Raw genomic sequence first — 19,042 nt, 5'->3', positions numbered from 1 at the left:
AAGCAGAGGTTTAGCTGGATGCTGTGACCCCCAGCTTAGGGTCCAGCCCTTCTGCCTGCCCATGCCCAGTGGCCCACAGCTGGGAATATCCTGACCTGGGGAGAGTCTCTGAATCTTCCGTATCACAGGGATGAGGCCCCAAGTCAGAGTGTAAAAACCAGTTTGTACAAAAGGGTTCAAAACCTTAGTTGCATCACTTGCCATTTTAAGGCATGAAATCAGGATGAAAAAAGCAACTGTTGCTTTGTCTCTGTACATCTTTTTCTCTTATTAAATATTTCACTTGATTGGACTTGCTTAATATAATAAGTGTCTGAGCTGAAGTGCAATGGGAAGATCATTATGTAAATTGATCTGAAGCCAAATTTTTCTTCCATAGCTGTAATGGAGAGACTTTTAACTGTCTGCACTCCTGACAGCAGCAGCTTGCTGTGAACCAGAGATGCAACACGGTTGCAGCAGTGTTAGTAATGACACTAAGAAAAAAGGCTCTTCTGGAACTGTAGTTCTGCATGCACCTTGTCATTTACCTGCTTTTGGTTGTCCACCAATTCTTTTTTTTTTTTTTTTAGGAGTTTCTGCCAGAGTCCTGCTGAGACCAGCTTTTCTGCCAAACTTTCTGCATGCATTCCAAGCACATTTATTGTCAGTGGGTGAGGAATGGGTACTTAGATATTAACCCATTACATTTCATCCTCTTAATCTCTTGTGTTTGTTTCTGTAATAGCTATCCAGATTTTGACTATAATTATTCTTGACTTGAACGTTAATTTTGCTACCTTAGAAATTCTTTGAAGGGCAGTAATTTGCTGAAAGTAGGTAGGCCATGTGGTGTCTAGTTCTTAAGTTTTAAGGCTTCCTAATGATACTGGTTGTGGGGTTTGGGGGGAAGGTTTTTTGGGTTGGGAGGGGTTGTTTGTTTGTGGGGCTTATTAAGGTTTTTAAAAACTAATAATTTTCTTTCAATCGCAGAGTATACATAAATATTAAATCAATATGATCCGTTACATTTTTAGCTATTTAGACTTTATGCCTAAATTCTGAAATAGTTTTTAACAGGAGCCTTTTGAAATACTAGTTTTACTTCTGTAGGTGTATTTTTATAAATAATAATTTTGATACTTCCTGTTGTCCAGCACTGTCCACGTGTGTGTGTGTCTGTCCCTGGGTAAAGCTCTAAACAAATATTCTTATATTAATTCTTGCAGATTTTTATTTTCTTTAACAAGATTGATTACTTTCTTAAACCTCTGGAATATGGCTTATTTGTGAAAGAGCTTATATTCACTGAAAAATCAAAGCAAGTCATTACTAGTGGAAGAATTTTAGCCCTTGTGTCTTTTCGTCAGAATTACCCTAATATTCTTGTTTAGCCCACTTAGCATGCTACAGATAATACTTTAAAAACATCTAGATTGCATTAATACCACATTAAGGGCCTGATCTAAAGCCCATTGAGGTTGATAGGGATGTTCAGTAGGAATGTAACACTTTGATCTTTCAACTGGTAGTTTCACAGTTTACAAAATCAAACATAAAAAATGTTTCAGTCAACATAAACACATCTGTGTCATGCTTCACCCTTCATGGCTAATAAAACTATTCGATTTGGAACCTCCTCAAAGTGAAATAAATACTTAATAATTCTGAATGCATTTTACAGCAACAAGTTCTGAAATAAAAAAAATTGTGTCACTAAAAGGCATGTAACAAGCGCAGTTGTCTTGTGACTGACACTCAGTGAATATATTTTAACTGTAAGAAACCCATGGCTGCAGCACAGTAAATGTCAGATTTAGGAGGGATTGGGAATAACTGTTTAAATATCTTCACTTCTTACTTCAAATGCAGTTTTTCAAGGCTCTGATTTGCTGCCAGCCTGCCTACTCTGCTTCCTTATGTTTGTTTGCAGTACAGCTACTTGCTAAGCAAAGTAGGTATCTTAATACCAAAGCAATGGAACTTGCAGAACCACTCCTATTATGCTGCATTGCTTCTGTCTTTATTTTTGTATCAATAATGTATTTACATAAGTGTTTCCAGTAGAATATGGTAGTGAGCAGTGACAGAGAGTGCAGGCTGTGACTTGTGGGGAGTCTCATTTAATAACCAAGGAAATTCACAGTACTTTTGAGTAGAGATGCAGTACCTGCTTCTTATTTTCCTGTTACTACCTCTCTCAGCCTTATGCAGTGAGATCTTCTTTCTATTTTTATGAAGCTATTTTTTTTCAGCCCATGCTTTTTTATTAAATTGGAGTTAACGATATACTTTCGAGGATTACATCATCCTATGCAGAGCAATTTGGCTTAGGCTGGAGATCAATCTGCACATGGAGCATCTGTCGCTTAACAACTCTGCTTAGATACCAACAAAAAGATTTGAGGTCTCAATGTGTTTTGGGGGTTTTCTCCTTATGTACATGTCTCAATCTGTTAAATTTTCTGCAGTGACACTGGGATTGTATTACTTATTTTTTTAAAAAATAAATGGAGTCACAGAAGAATAGATAGGGATTTCTGGGCCGTTGTTTTTTTCCACTCCCACAGCTTCTGTTGTTGAATGGTCTGCTGCTGGATTTATTAATCTATGTAGTTGCTTGCTCAGGTGTAATCCCTTGTTCAGCCACATCTATTCATCCACTGAAGGATGTGCACATTGGTACATCATGGCATATTAAAGGTTTACCGCTGCCTGCCACAGCTGTCATCTCTTTGACCCTTCGGTAAACTAACAGTCTTCCACGTAATTTTGCTTTCATTCAAGTGTAATGCCATTACTGTGGAGGCAGACAGAATGCAATTCTCTAAAGATCTTGTTTCATTCCCTTCTCTTTCAAGGAGGTTAATGTGCTCAAATGATCCCTGCATTTTCTTTCTTAGCTCTCCTGCTGCAAGAAGAGCAAAGAAGAAAGTGCTCTGGGTGATGTTTGCACTAGTTTTCGGGGGATGGAGTGAACTGGAAAGATTAACTCACCAGTTAGGTAGAAGTCCTCTTTACACTTGAATTTCAAATGACTTCATTTTTTTCCATAGCACTTCTATTTTTGTAACCTTTCAGTAAAAGGTTATACAATTTTTTTTCTAATATCACTTACTATAGAAATGAGCAAGTAAAAACTTAGTTATCCCAAACTATCTAAACTATATTTAAATATTAATGAAATATAGGAATAACTTAAGACTTTAAGCCTAATCAGTGTTTTGTCACTTACAAGCTGTACAGTTTCACACACACATGTGTCCCCCCCAGTTTCATATTAATGTTTGCATTATATTAGTACTTTGCAGACAGTGTGGATAGCCTTGCGATCTTGCGGAGCTGATGGGGAGAATGAGAGCTTGGAGATGATGGGCTGAAACTGGCGTCTGGGGACACCTATTCAAAACCCCAGCATGTAAGGCAGCAGCTGTCATGTCACTGAGTGCAGTTTCTCTTTATGAATTTATCACCATTGTAATGTCTAATGATTTGTATTTTCCTAGTGCTTTTATATTGATTGCTTCTACTGTATGTACTGCTATTTTATCCAGTAATGAAGTTAAACAATCAAATGAGTTGGTGATTTATTGGGTTTCTTGGTTTAGAGGCTGGTTCTACACTGCCACGGCTTCGCATCTGTTCTCTGAACTCTTGTTTGAGATTTGCCCGTAGGCTTCCTTGCTGCCTTCCCAAGTACCGAATAAGTGTGTGATATGATGCTTTTGATTCCTAATAACCTGCTATTAACAGTTGTCTTGCATTTCCTTATTGATTGTTCACACTTCCTTGCACTGGGCTATTTTCAATTTTGATTTCTTAATACATAGCCCTTTCTCATTTTATTTGGTATTCTTCTTTTCAAAATAACTTTTTTGAATGCTCAGCTTCTTTGGTTAACAAAGTTTAGCATTTTTCTCTGCAGTATTTCATCACCTTAGCTTTTGATAACAACATGCTATTCTTACACACAAAGATGAAAGGGTAAGTAACTCTTGTCTGGTTCCATTTGAAAGTAACTGTAGCCTGTCTTTAAGCCAGTTCTGTCTTACCCATCCTGTGTCTGTCTTTCTCCTGGCTTGTCTCATGGGGATTCAGTGGGATTACTTGTTTTTAGAAACCTTTTTACCTCATAACAAATCTTTCTTTACTGAAAAAATTTGTCAGAGCTTCCAGGTCTGAGCTCTGTGTCTGAACTGTGGGACCTAAACTACTCCGGACTCCAGTATTTACTGACCCTATGGCAAGGGTAAAATCAATTTCTCACATCCCAGTGTCTGTGAGAAGATGATGTTGGTCTAGAGGCTGGAAAAGGGCTGCTATGCATCGCGGCTGTTCTCAGCTGAAACAAGACACTTAGCCACCCCATGGTATGGCTGCCATGTGCCCTGAATGACATTGATTTGGCACTGTATAAGGTGTCCAAGTAGATCAAGTTAGAGTGAGTTTTTAGGACAGATCATTGCCTTGTGTAATGAATTTAATTTATTCCAAGTCATGTTTGCAGGGGTCTATTTTCTTCCTCCAGACAACACCGTGTCAGATACCAGTTCATTCTGAGCAAGACCAAATGCATTTTTATCATTTATTTACCTCTCAGTTTAATTGCGTAACAATTACTATTCCTGCTTTTGTAAACCAAAACATGGGATTTGCTATCTGCATGGGGATTCTATTGCTTGTTTTTTTAAAAATTTGTCTCTGTTCCATCTGGGTCACAGCAGTGATTAATATTGGAAGAGAGGTTTCGTAACCAGACTGGGCACAGATACTTAAAAGGCCGTTCTGATTTTATAGAGACTATGGGGGGCAGAAGTAGATGTGAGACACACAAATGAAACTTTGGCTTAATTGCAGTGGGTAGACTCAGTCTATAGTTCTGGTCAGGCTGATCAGCATGTGTTTGATATCTGGTATGAACAGAGGAGTTCTTTGGTAAGATAAAAGATAGTGTTTACAGTACTTCAGATTTGAGAAAATAAGCTATGCCATAGGTTATCTGTGTCTTTCGAAGATGAAAGATCAGAAGGAACTGCTAGATCGGTTTTGATCTCCTGGATATCTCAATACAATTTTACTCAGTAACTCTTGTATTAAACCCTTATCCAGTATGCAGCAGCCTTACTGCTTCTTGTGAGCTGTCTGGAGTTCTAATTCTAATTTGAGCTTATCTGGCTCCAGCTTTTGGGTTTGTCCTACCTAAGAAATGATACCAGGAGGAACTCCTGTGACGATGCGATAGGCAGGCGAGTGGGCAGCGTGCTGCTGAGAGCCGCTGCAAAGCTAGCACCCGCATTGAGGGTCACAGTGGTGTTTATGCCTTCACTCCACTCTAAATGATTTCTTTTATTGACTGCTGGGAGCCTGTTGATGGGAAGGTACAAGCTTAAGAAAGTTGCTTGCAGTGACAACCTATTTCAGTGTAGATAAGTAGAACTGCTCCAGTGAGTCTTGCTGTGCGTGTTGGAGCAACTGCAAGTTGCAACTGCTCATTGAGTTTTCTTAAACATCCTATCAGGAGCACAAAGTCCATGCTCAGCAAGAGCTGCCGTGCACTCGATGCCTGCTGCAGCTCGCCATAAGTGCAAAATAATTTGACGCCTTCCATTGAACATTCAGAATCTCAACAACTAATTAAATACACTCAGCAGCACTTGAGGAAAGGAGAGGTTTCCAGGTAAGACAAGAAACAGGCTGCGTTAATAGTAGGGAGCTCTGGGACAAATCATCAGCTCGCCATACTGAGCAGCTCCAAAATGAGCCCAGAGGGCATTTAGGCTGTTTTGGTTGAATTGACTCTTCGCTTTTTTAAGAGACACCTCCATCAAATTCTGTTCCCTGAGACTTCCCAGCTTCAGTACAGCATCTCCTTCTCCTTGTACCTTAGATACAGGCAATAAAATACCTTTCTAGGTCTTCCCCTACATGTGAAGTCTTAGCATGGGGGTATGCCCAAAGTCTTAATTGCTCCCCTTTCTTGCTGTTTGTTGCTGTTTCTCTGTAGTGCTCACCTAATAGTCTGGCATTGCAGTTGAGAGAAGATGGTCTTTCTTGTCTTCAGATGCCAGCAGCAAAAGCTGTGAAATTCATCTGGATTAAAAGGGAGGAGCTGGAGGAGTTTAACTGATTGTAGTTCATATTGTGACCTTAATTGAGGGGTAAGGGATTGGCGGGATGCGTTTTATGAGACTGAGGATAAAGGGATTTTAAGAGAAGTTGAGGAACATGCTGAGTCTGAGTGTTGGTAAGAGTTGAGGAGGCCGGAGCTGGTGGGGAAGCAAAGACTGCAAGGAATCTTCAGGGGAGAGGGGCAGGATGGAGGTGGTGTGAGGAATGACAGAAACATGTAGGAACTGCATCTTAAGCTAAAGCATTCCAGACCCCATGGGAAACCATGGTGTGGGGCCTGAAGCTCTCAGGATCTGGGGGTTTCAGTCTGGGTGTCTGTTTCACGGGACCAGTGTTTGAAACCTTCCTGGTGGCTTCTCTCCTGATGGCCAGGCAAATGCCTCTCAGTCTTTCCCAGCTGCAACATGTCCCCAGCCAACAGGGACCAACACACGTTCCCATTCAAGCCATTGGTGCTGAAATCTGACTGCTTGGGGTTTCATTTTTTCTCTTGGCCAGTATTTGGGATTTTGGGCAGCCTCAATTCTGGCATTTTCTAACTCCAAATAATTGAGTTGGTAACCTCAGTATGTTCTTCTAATTTTATGAGGTACTACAGAGTAATGTGTTTGCACAAGAATACTGAATTAGATTATACAGTGCTTTCTTGCTTTCGATTAAATAATTTTAAGAACTTGTGCTTGTGCACAGGCTGGAGATGCAGCTTCATGGGAAACTTCTTGTCATTTGGCTTTCATCTTCATTCAAGAAATGATTCATCCACTTGGAACGTACAATGTCCAGTCTCCTAGAGTTGAAGTTATATTTTGCATTTTTGTTTCTATGTGAACTCAGCAGATTTTTATTGTTTTAAACATCTCTGCTGTCAGCATCACAATGATGCTGGATTTTTTATTGCTTCTGCCTTACCTGCAGCAGAAAACGCCAGTTTTGCTTGTCACCTGCAGGTGATATCATGGTAAGAAATGCAGTTCACTGCTTTCCTGTTCCCTGAAGCCTGTAAGGAAAGTAACTACAGACCATCTGCTTTAGCCACTTTTGGCTACTGTAAAGTAAACAAAATATATTCTGGTTTGCTTTGATGTGCTCCTGAACATTCATTAAGCTACAACTTCGGTGTTGCTGCATGGTGTCTGGATAGAAATAGATCATTTTTCTTATCTGTCCTGTCCTGAGCCTGTTAATGTAATCTAATCCTAGCTAGTAACCTAAGAGATTTATAGTCATAAATGTTTGCAGCATTTTTCCAGAATCTATTTTATGCTGTGGCGACGTCTTTGTGCTCGGGTAGGTGCTGCCGCAGTTGTAGTGGAGTACCCAAGGAAGAGTAGGAAGAGTACATTACATCCTTGTTTCAGAAATGTTAGATTTGAAGATCACAGAAGCAATTAATGTCAGTACCGTATGCTATATTCACAATACTAAGTCTGAGTTTTGTCAAATGTGAAAATTCACTTACCTCTTTCTTAAAATCATGATGTGAATAGTTAATACAGTTAAATAACTGTTAAATAACTGTTCTTCCCCTATGCAAACCAGGCAAACGTGCTACCATGAAAATATATTGCTTCTATTTCTGCTTCTACATTTTTTTACCTACCAGTAACTGCTAATAAAACTAAAAGCTTGAATTTCTTCTGAAAATATTATTCTTGATACAGTATTAATTCTTGTCCTTGCACCCTATCCCCTCTATGGCTGGCTTCAAGTCGGTTACTGAAATAATTTACATAGAAATGGTCACCTTCTCTTAAGTTCCCTTGTACTTTTTGTATTAAAGAGTTGAGGCGAACATACCTGACAAACCTGTCTGTTTTTAGGTTGAGAAACAGTGTACTGGAGAATTATTAAAATAAAAACCTGGTTTAGCTCTTCAGAATCCCCAACATGTCAAGTTTAAAAATACTGAGCAGCAGCTGGAGCTAGAGGTAAAACCAACCAGTTCTGAAAAAGGAAATGGCACAGGTGACTGGCAGAGTGGGTCATGGGATAAGGTTTACTCTCTCCTCCTTGGCAAATTACTCTGGCGTTGTAGATCATGGATGGGGAGATGGCTTGTTTCACTGCATGTGCCTGCTGGCTGCAAAGCTGGCCTTGGAGGGACAAACGTCAACAGACAAAGCTCCTTCAGAGTTTCAAACACGGCAAGAAATGTGTTCTTGAGGTTGCAGAGCTTTGGAGAACCTGATCCTCAGAGAGGTGGTCCACAGGCTGTGGAGGGCTGAAGCAGCTCCCAAAGATTTTCTTTGGGGGCTGTGTTTTTTAATTAGCTGTGTTGGAGTTCAGGGCATTCCCTGTTATGCTTGCAGCTCTATATAAACCTTAGCGTTTTATATTATTTTGCTTAACCCAGGTAGGACACATTTTGATGAGAAATACAAATATTTTGAAGGTCTGTGGATACTGGATTTTTATGCTGACTAACAAGTTGCTGTGTTTTTATGTGTGAAGCAGCAGCTGTGCTAAGACATCTGTTGAAAGGACACTTACTCATCTGCTATATCTGTTATTTGTCATCGTTACATCTGTTACAGTCCACATGTCCCTAATCAAAGCAGTGGGGCATTCTGCCAGGTGCTCTGTACCAAGTGAGATGGGGAAATGTCAGATTTTGGTTACCCGTATCCTGGCAATACTCTCTGGTGATAACCTACCTGTATTCTGTAATATTTGTGGGAGAATCCATCCATTTCTTTAAGGAAGGTGGCTGTTTTGAGGAAGATAAAGGAGTGAAGTCCGTGGAAGTGAGAAAAATAATCCCATTGTCATCTGCATGTTCCCACTGCTTCAAAAATGAACTGTTGTGGGATGGTTTTCATTGATTTATTTAGTAATGTAAGTCTTCTTGGAAACACTGCTGTTTATTAAATAAACCTTCAGGTAATTAGATTTAGGTCTGGTAAAGCATTTACCTGTCTGTTTAGCTATTAAAATGTCAGTAGCCTCGTGTTCTTCAACACGAAACTTGCTTTGTGGTCATGAGTGGTTAGCAATGGAGGTGCTTTGTAGACTGTCAGGATATGCTTAGATTTTGTTTTAGGAAAGTGTTTGGCAGCAGTCAAAATCTGTGTTACATCTGAGAACGTGGCTGTAGGATAATTTCCTTGAGCAAACATCCTTCTCTCCTGAGATATTTCCCAAATTGCTTGAATTGTGTTATTCGGTGCTGTGTTTGCCTTGAGTTGAGCGGTAATTCCGAGATAATAGAAACTGATGGAAGACATATTTTTTGGAAATACCTACTGGAGAAAGTTTTTTCTCTCAAAACACACGTTTCCCTTGTAACACTATCTTTTCCAGTTCTTTCAGTGCATTTTTGCCACTGCAAAGCATGTTTAAAACAATAATTCCCTGCTCATCAGATGTTGACTCAGCTTTTATGCTACTAGTGTTCCTTTTGCTGCTTTTTTTCCCCCCCTCTGCTGTTACTGCTGTCTTCCTGCAGTACCACACAGCCCACAAAAACATCTCATCTCTCAGTCCCTCTTTCTCCCTCATGACTGAAGACTCCTCTACTTCTTTCCATGCTGGCATCTCATGTTCACTGTGCTCTGTGCCAATTTCTTTCTGGCTTTTCCTAGTTGTGTTATGTAAAGACACAGACTTTGTTGTCTGACTTTTAAATGAGAATCATTTAATTGGGCTGAGAGTGTTTTAATTTTATCTTGTTTAATTTTTTTATTTTTTTTTGCTGCACCCCAAGAGATTTAAGGGGAGATGAAGGGTTTTTAAATTTCTGTAAGGAAGTTTTTGGTGGTGTTGGTTGGTACTGTTCGCTGCAACTGGCTCCAGCAGCCTGTTAATCCCTGCACGACTTGCTTGTCAGGCATTCTGCTTTCATGTGGTGGTCTCTTCCCCCCCCTTTTTGCTCTATATAGAAGTTTGTTATATCTTACTAGCAGTGTTGCTGTGGATGTGAGAACCAGGGTCGGATGGGCTTTGCTGAATGAGACCGATGTAATGTGAGCAGAGGTGGGAGCAGCATTTCAAATGAAAAACTCAGTTGTCTAAGCAGTGCTTTGGGCTGTGAATAAAAACTACCTTGAGGGTGGGAGGCTGTTTCTGCTTGCCCTGTCCCTGGAGCCTTTAGGGCAAAATGGCTGGGGCCTGGGTGGCTGTAGGCAGCAGGGCTGGATATCAGCCGAGGAGCTGTGCTGGTGCTCCTGGACTGCCCAAGTACGCTCGCAGGGCTGGAGCTGCTCCTCTTTCTGAAACGGGGTTTTCAAAACACTCTATAGTGTGTGTGTGTAACCTGCTGTACTGTTAGCTTTGTACAGATAAATGTCGTGCTATAAAATGAAAGTTCAGCAGTGTATGACAGCATTAAGAGACTTTGTAGAGGTTGCTGTGAAATTATATGCTTTCCCTGTAACACTAGCCTGACAAAAATGAAACTGTCGAGGTGGTTCCCCAGTAGCCAGTGAATCTCTTCACTGTGACAAATCACCAGGGTTCTTTGCATGCTTTGAGTAATGCTCACTTGTGCGCTGTTAATATTTTTCTTCTCTCTCTATCTCCAACAGTAATTGATTACGGAGATAATTTTTGGTCTCATCCCTCCCTCCCACTCCAGCACAATTCTCCCAGGCTTGATCCCAGGGATCATGCAGTCTCGCTTGCTCCATGTCTGGCTCTGTTGTGCTGTATCACAGGCCTGTCTGTCTGCAGGCGGTGTGGTGGGGTTAACAGGCCGTGTATCCCAACTGTTCTGTTGAGCAGATAACAATATTTTTAAGAAACTAAAATTATGACAAGTATATGTTCAGTTCCTGGTATCTGTCTAAAGTAGCATAAAGTCCAGGGTCATGGAAACGCCTTGCTATAGCCAATTTTGGGTATAGAGCTGGGGGGAAGATGGTTGTGTGTGCACATAACTTGGTGATTTAATTGCTAGTTAAGAGGTTGGTTTGGTATGGTTTTTTTTAAAGAAACAATTTTTGTCATCTTTCATGTCCTCCAGAAGCTGTCATTACCAACATAGCTGTTACAACATGCTGAGGCTTTTATTTTTTTCTTAGGAGCCGAGAGACTGGTGTTTCATTTATTCTTCATAATGTGACTTTTACCAGGGCAAGCGAGTTGTGAATTAGTACTTCATTATGTGCTGACATAGAACAAAGTTCCCGCTTCAGAATTACCTGTTCAGAAAAACAGTTAAGATTTGGTTGTCTGACTTTAGGTACTTGAGCATCTTACCAGTACAGAATTACACATAAAGTATATTTAACAAGTTCTGCTGCTCTGAACAACGAGTCTAATGAAGTAATGGAGTAAATGTTTTTGTGGCTCTTAAGGGACAGTTCAGTTTGTAGAATATGAACCCTTGTTCTGCAGTGTTCTTACCAAAACATGGTAGAATTGCTAATAAATGTCTGTTGACAATAAATACCAGTAGAGGTAAGTGTAATAAGATACTTGGGCGTCAGTGGACTTGCAGTTGGAGACCTGCTAAATCCTGCTTCTCTGCAGGGAGTGAATAAGTCCTGTGCATTACTTAAAAAAAAAAAAACAAAAAAAACCAAAAAAAAAAAAAAACCAAAAAACACGACAAACAAAAAACCAAACACCAAACCAAACAAAAAAACCCCAAAACCCACAAAAACAAAAAACCCCACCACCAACCAAACAAAAACAAAAAAACCCCACCAAAAACCACCAAAACCACCAAGCAAACTCCTAGGAGCCTCTGCTAATCTCATGAAAATCCTATGTACAGATCTGTGTGACCAGGGGTGAAACATCACACAAGTTTCTTGGCAAAATATAACTCAGTGCTGCCACAAGTTTCTTGGCAAAATATAACTCAGTGCTGCCACAAGCCAGGAGTTGGGGGGGGGGGGGGGGGGGCAGCTTTATCATCCAAAATTATTTGGATTTTTCATGAAGTGGTCTTCTGTGTCTTTTCAAAGTGTAGGCATAATATTTGATCTGATGTTGCATGATCCATTTGCTTACCTTCCTTGATTACACAAGATTTTAGAAACTGGAAACATTTTGGAAGGTACTTGCAGTGAACTGCAATGAATGCAGTCAACAGGCATGTGTTCTGCAGGTGAAGATCAATTTTTTTTTCTCACATGTTGACATCAGGTGAGAACAAGTTCTGTTCTGCCTCTACATGGATGCTTCAGGTAGCTTATTCTTTTCCCCTCATGAATTCACAAACATGTGTCTTTTAGCTGTCAGGGTTATCACACGAACTGTTAAATACTTCTGTTCCAAATGCATAAAACAGTTACTACGGGGTATTATACTCATGCTACTGTTACTTCATATTTTGAAATCTCTCTTAGCAATGTGCTTGAGACTTAAAACTTAGCTTGTAAAATGCAAGGAGAGAACCCAATGGAATATGTGGTTTTTGTATCTTTCTTGTTTGTATGTGCAAGAACATGTTTCATTGTTCTCCTTTTTGGGCAGAATAAAAGACTTTTCAATAAAGCTGAATTACATTTTCTTATTCCATTTTATTGCAATGGCATATGTATTTCAGTTGATGTAACTTTATGTACTTGGTACTAAAGCAGTGAGTATTAGCAGGGTAAAGGGGAAGAAAATGCTGTTTCAGGAGTCGGGAAGTCTCAGTTGCTACTTTTAAACTTTCTTCTATATGGCAAACTATAAACAGGCAATAAAAACATTTAATTTGCAAATTACAAAGGTCTAGATTGGGTTTACGCTGCAATTTTTTTTCCTTTTGTAGTCAGGTTTTGTAACATTTTTATCAAAATATTTTCAGTGTTAGAATTGGAGACTTTGCCTAGTTGCTCGTTTCCTGCTGGAATGGTAGCATTTCAGATGAAAGGAGATCAAAGTGGGGCATAACAAACAATACATGCAAGTAAGAAGTAAAAAAAAATGTAGGCAAGAGAAACTTAACTAAAACATCATTTTGCTTACTAGTTTGAGAAAGTAGATAAGTTTTAAAAGTCAGATGATGAATAAGATGATCCATAGATCAATAGATAAAATGCAGAAATACTTCATATATGTTCTGCCCTTTTATTTCAAAGAAAACGGTGGGATATTGTCATCCCATGGGGCGCTAAAAAGCGAGTCCTGTTGACTCATTGCTTCTCAAAAACTTCTTCTGCCCTGTTCTTATCTTCATACTTTGTTTCCAGTTATATTTTATCTATTAAGACATTTCAGCAGGATAAGTGCCCCTGATTTCAGAGATACAAATCGATCTGTAAAAGTAAACAATCTTTTCCATTATTTGGCCACTTGTTACAGTATTTTATTTACTCTGTCAGTTTTCTGAGAACTTAATGTTCCTTCCCAATGATTTCATGTAGTAGCAAGTTTTGTTAGAAGATAAAGCTGTTATTGCTTTAGAATACTGGCTTTATTAAAAAAAAAAAAAACCAAACCAAAAAAAAAGGGGGGGGGGAACCCCAACAAAAAAAAAACCCTAACAGCAACAAAAAAACCCAACACAAACCAACCCACACATACACAAAAAGAAACAAACTCTCTCACTATTCCACCAAACACGACTGTCTTTGACCTTTAATACTCTGAATATGCTACAGAGATACCTGAAAATCAGACCAGAATCTCATATATAAGCAGCGAGTACTGTCAGAGGTTTGGGTTTCATTGTATAATGCTAATAGAGAATTCTATTACTCTTTTGCATGGTGGTATTTAGTTATTTTTCAAAGTGGTGCCAGACAATGTGTAAAGAGAAAATGCAAGTATATAAATGAATTAAGTGATGATATTTCCGCAGCTGTGTGATTAGTCTGGTACTTCAGCCACCCTAGAAGGTAGAATGGAGAGCTTCCTGCCAATTAGTGAAAAATTACTCTTTTATTGTAGTATCGCTCATTCTTCATTTTCTGATGCATTCTGCATTACTTCTTGTTTCCCAAAAAAATATTCCCTGTGACAGCAGTCTTCATCTGCAATCAGGGATTAATAACTTCTGCAGTACAATATTGCAACGCATCAAAGTGCAGAGCTGCGGTGGGTCGCTGCGGGGTACCTGCAGGATAATGAGGAGGTGCCTTTGTGAATGCCTCGGCACGCCCTGCAGGTCCTGTCCCTTCCCAAGGTGCTGCCAGCCCAAATCCCAGCCTGCTCATATGGCCCAATGGACAGTGCAAAGACAACCAAGTTTCTGGATGTCTCTATTTGCAGGAAATGAGTGCATATGCTTAGAAAGCAGTGATGAACCATTTCATTTTAATTACAGAAATTCTGCGTATTACATAAGATTTATGACTTGCAGTGGTTATGATCTAAGAGTGCAAACCTTGGTCTAAATTCATTCTATATGTAAAAATATATAATTTTTTTTGTAAATTCTTAAATCTGAATTGCATAGCTGTTTTCATCTTAATATGGAGCAGTGTATGTGCTTTGGGGTGCTGTCAGCTCTTGGTTATTCCTTTCATGACTTGGGAGTTGTTGGATCCCAATGTAATCTGTGCCTGAGAACGTCCCTGAGATGCACCTGCACAGAAATTCAGTTGGAAAGCTGAAACCAGCACTTTTAAGAAACCCTCCTGTGAGCTTTACGTGCAGTAACAAAGAATAATACAACAATATCTTACTGGAGCATGAAATGTTTTTTTCTTTTAAATGAAGCATTGAAATTCTAATCACTCTTGTTCAGTGTTCTAATTGTAACAGCTGTTGCTTTTCAATATTAAAAAATACTGTATTTTTGGGAAGTAGCTACTGTTGGTCAGCTCTACTCCTTGGTTATAAAATGGCCTTATTTTAAAGACTGTGCATTAGTACCTTTACAAGGTTATAAACAAATAGATTTTTGTTTTCTGTTTGGCTTTATTATGGAAAAATATATGGTTTATTCATGGAAAGAATCTTTCTTAGTGTAGAACCTCAGTCTTAGTTTCTAAACAATGTTATATCTAGCTTAATTCAAGGATATAATGAGGCCATACTTTCTTGGATCTTGAGTCACTAGTTTGAGGGAAGGTTAATATAAATTTAGGATTAAATACTTGTGTTTATGTATACTCAGTGGCATTTGCATCCCCTGTTACACAGCTTCAAATGATTACAGAAGACTTGAAGCCAGGCGGAGTGCTGGGTCAGTGCACTGAGGTGCAGAGTTCTTGCCTTCGCCAGAGCTTAGTGATGTTACAAGGGGTTCTGCTGCAGGGAGAAGGCTGAGGGTTTTCTTTTCTATTTGGAAAGATGTGTAACAGTTTCCTGAATAGCTGTGTTATTAGCGCTATTCTGTGGTTGGTTAGAGGAGCTCAGTAGGATCTTGATGCTATTTTCATCAGAGCCTTCATTTCAGAAGAAACCAGGGCTTAAAGACCTATTTTTACGTTTTGCTTATGATTCCTTTTTGGTTATCAAAATTAGGGTAGAATAAGCCTAGAATAAGAACAAAATTAGCCATAGGATCTGTTTAATTACATTCTAGTACACTTCAGTCCTGATTCTGTCATCCTCCCTCGTGTTGAACAGCTATTTCTTTTGCAACTGATCCACCGAAATAGCTGAATCTAGTTATGTAGCAGGAGATGTGATATCAGGGTTTAAGAACTTGAAACTCCTGTACTTTTTAGGGTTTTTTCTGTTTCCTAATATACAGCTCACCTCTCTTTTTAAAACAGATCTTGAAAACTCCAGGACAAAAATGAGGAGCGCAGTGTCCGTTCGCGAGGGGCAGGGAGTCGTGCTGCTCTGTGGACTGCCCCCCCGGGCTGGAGGTAAGGGACCTTCCAGGCTTTGTGTTCAACCGGAGCTGATTGATGGTAAAGGGGAATATCACCCTGGGAATCCAGAAGTATTCTTCAGAGAGAGAGCAAGAATGAAATCTAGTTTCTGAAGTAAATAGAGAGAGAAAGAAAACAAAAGCAAAATAGGGAGGGGGATATAATTTAGAGGATTTACTTTTATCTTGAAATGCTTTTCTCGTAATTTCTTTGCACTTAACATGTCTGATTTTTATGATATTTCCAGTAATTAATTTAGTATCTTCTAGAGTTAAATTCTGCCCAATTTCACAATTGCCAAGCCTCGATGAATCTCGTTTTCACTATGACTAGACAATTGCAAAGAGTAGACAGTTGTCTTTAATTATGCTAGTATCTGCCTGCTTTCTTGCAGTCAAGGCATTTGATAGTGCAATGTAATGATATAGGCATAATTTAAAACACTCCTGTCTTGGGGGGGGGGGGGGGGCGGGGGGGGAGAGAACTGGATATGTGGATTCTTGGTGGACAAAAGTTGCAAGAGCATTTTAGCATTCATTCTGCATCTTCAGTCTTTGACTAATTGTATTGAGTTTCAAGTACTATTTGAAAGGAACTGGGTTTATTTGTTTTTAATTGATGTGAAGTCTCAGTATTGAAGGGCTGTGATGTTAAACATTAGATTTGATTGTAAAGACAAGGTAGTATAAACTAAACATTGAATACAATAATGTAGGTGTTGTGGCCTCTTAAATTTGGTAGAGTCCAAGCAGACACAACCATAAAGTGGCAATTTTACAACTGTCTGAGCTTGCAGAATTTTTCTCTCTCTAAACTGATACATACTCTTAAATCATTTTTATAGCCTTACAACAGCTTTGTCTTTTCAGCTGCTGAGAAAATGGGTCATTCACTCAGCTATCTCTAAGAATTAGAATGATTAAATTTTGCTTCTGTATGCAGTCCAAACTCTGAATTACCCCAGCCATCCTTGTACTCTTATCCCTTGCATGAATATACACCCAGAGGTGACGGTCAAATTACAGCTCTGCCTGACTCTTGTAACATTTAAGTTTGAGGTGTTGAACAGGACGTGATACAAAACATTCTTATGTTACTAGGAACAGTGCTTGAAATCAGCATGTGGAATGGGTGAGAATTTTTTTTGCAGTCAGCAGATGGGATATGATGGAGAACTCCCATGCTAATTGTGTTATAACATGAAAAAAAAGAGAGAACAGAGGGCTCCCTGAATTATCGAATGGAACTGAGAATTGGTAGCAGAACTACTTAAAATCCTTGGATTTGTCTGAGTTGGAGGATTAATCAGTAATGTTTTCAGGAGACATGGAGTGAGGTGGAAAGAAATCCTTCCTCTTCTTTCTTCACCAAAACCAACCTATAGCACAGTGACATCAAGCATACAGTAGTGCCTCTAGATCTGCCACAATAGGATGCAGGTCAGTAAGTCTTAGGCAAAATATCCATCTGCTAAGCAGAAGTAGTTTGTTAGGAATAGCGGAGGCAGTTTAGGAACACCTGACCTGGCTCTGAGGGGCTACTCAGCCCTTTCCAGATAGATGATCTGGTTTGGTTTTGTTCCCCATCGATTCTGTATTTGTTGCACTCAGCTATCAAATAATTGCAGACAATACCAGTTCTAAAAACCTTCTCATAATACCTTGTTTGCTTTTCTCATTTAGTGCCCAAAATGTTTTTCTTTTGTATTCAGTCATGTCATGCAATTTTTGAGTTCTGGCTAGCTTAATTGCGCTGATTTCTTATATTCTCTGTAAGAAGTCTTCAAGAAGAGACTTGATTAAATTGTGATTATTTTTCTGTATACTGTATTCCAGTTACAATAGCAACTATTGTTCATCCCAAAAGAAATGTAGTAGTGTGGGAAAAGGAAACTGCTTTTTTTCCCCTATTTGGCATACTTTTCTTTGCTTGTCTTAGCCATGGATATTTATGTCAGTAATAGGAATATCTCCTTTCAGTGGGGAGCGAATTATTCATGAGGTTAATGGTACTTCTGTCCTTAGGAAGTCTGCAGTTCGGTTCCATCAGGGCATGGACATCTACGATTTAAACCAACAGTGAAACTCCATTTAACTTCATAGCCTGAGCTTAGATTTTAGCTTTGTTTCTGTGATGGCTGTTGGTGTATGGGGGAGGAAGATGGTACTCAGTGTTTTCAGTTAAGGGTGCACAGATCAGTTTTATAATTCTGTCATTAAACATGAGCTGTATCACAAAGCACTCCAATTTTTTCTTCAGTTAGTGCATTTTCCCTCTTTTGGCATTCCCTTTTTTAGCAGTCTTGTTTGAGATTTACTGAGTGGGAGATTCAATAAATGACTGGCTGTGTGTGAAGGCTTCCCCCCAGATATTTTACTAATTCAATTGGCTTTTATGTTAGCTAATGTAAGTTCTATTTTAATTGAGCAGTGATTTTTTGGATAATTAAGGTGGTCATCTGTCATTGTTCTGCATGACCATACTTCTGTACGTAATTTTAATTCTGTTACAGGAAACCTGTTCAAATACCCTGGTTTTTTCCACAAATCAGTAAATCATCTCGCCCACATACTCAAAAGATAAAATGGCATCTAAAATTGATTTAGTTAGATCTCTTTATCTTTTTTAGTTGTTACAACCATTAAATTCTACTGAACTCTGTACAACTGTGTTGACTTTTTAATGCATTACTGTTGTGTGTTTGGTTTTAAAGGACTGTCAATATAACAAACATCTCAACATACAGAATGTAATATTGGACACACTTAACATGCAGCTGGTTAAAAAACATTCGTGCAATGCTGATTTTTTCCATTCTGCCAAGAATTGAAAAGGCTAGACATATGATGATCTAAAAATGATTTTTCACTGCTATTGATTTTGTTCCAAAACCGGTATCTAAGGAGTGACAAAGGCTTGAGTAAAGCAAATCTGCAAGTTCCTTTTGGATTTTACCTACTGTTACTACTGTATGTGTATTTTGATTACCATGTGGCTTGTCTTAAGCTATTATTTCTGTTATGGTGAATGTTGTAATTTGCATTTTTTTAATACAGTCAGTTTTACTAATCTGATACTGATTTTGGATTTAAGAGTTTTATTCTGCTTGTCGGGAGAGGAAGAAGAAAGGAGGCATAGTCCTTCTGATGTCTTTGGTGGTTTCAGGGCCACTTTATACACAGAGAAAAAAGTGATTTTTAATGGTGGAAGTGAAGATTTGCCTGATGGTTATT

At 39.1% G+C, this 19,042-nt stretch overlaps 1 protein-coding gene across 2 annotated transcripts in view; it reads left to right on the top strand.

Annotated features, from left to right (window-relative positions):
- The window catches only part of LOC119147510 (contactin-3-like), a 109,362-nt gene that overhangs the window by 38,999 nt on the left and 51,321 nt on the right, over positions 1-19,042 (top strand). For both annotated transcript variants that reach the window (XM_037386646.1, XM_037386644.1), the window contains exon 3: positions 15,708-15,803. In XM_037386646.1, the coding sequence (XP_037242543.1) occupies positions 15,708-15,803 (96 nt within the window). The remainder of the gene's footprint in view (positions 1-15,707; positions 15,804-19,042) is intronic.

This window comes from Falco rusticolus, chromosome 4, assembly GCF_015220075.1.
Source record: "Falco rusticolus isolate bFalRus1 chromosome 4, bFalRus1.pri, whole genome shotgun sequence".
Taxonomy (NCBI): domain Eukaryota; kingdom Metazoa; phylum Chordata; class Aves; order Falconiformes; family Falconidae; genus Falco; species Falco rusticolus.
Note: the sequence above shows the minus strand (reverse complement) of the source record. Positions and strands in the feature narration are given on the sequence as shown.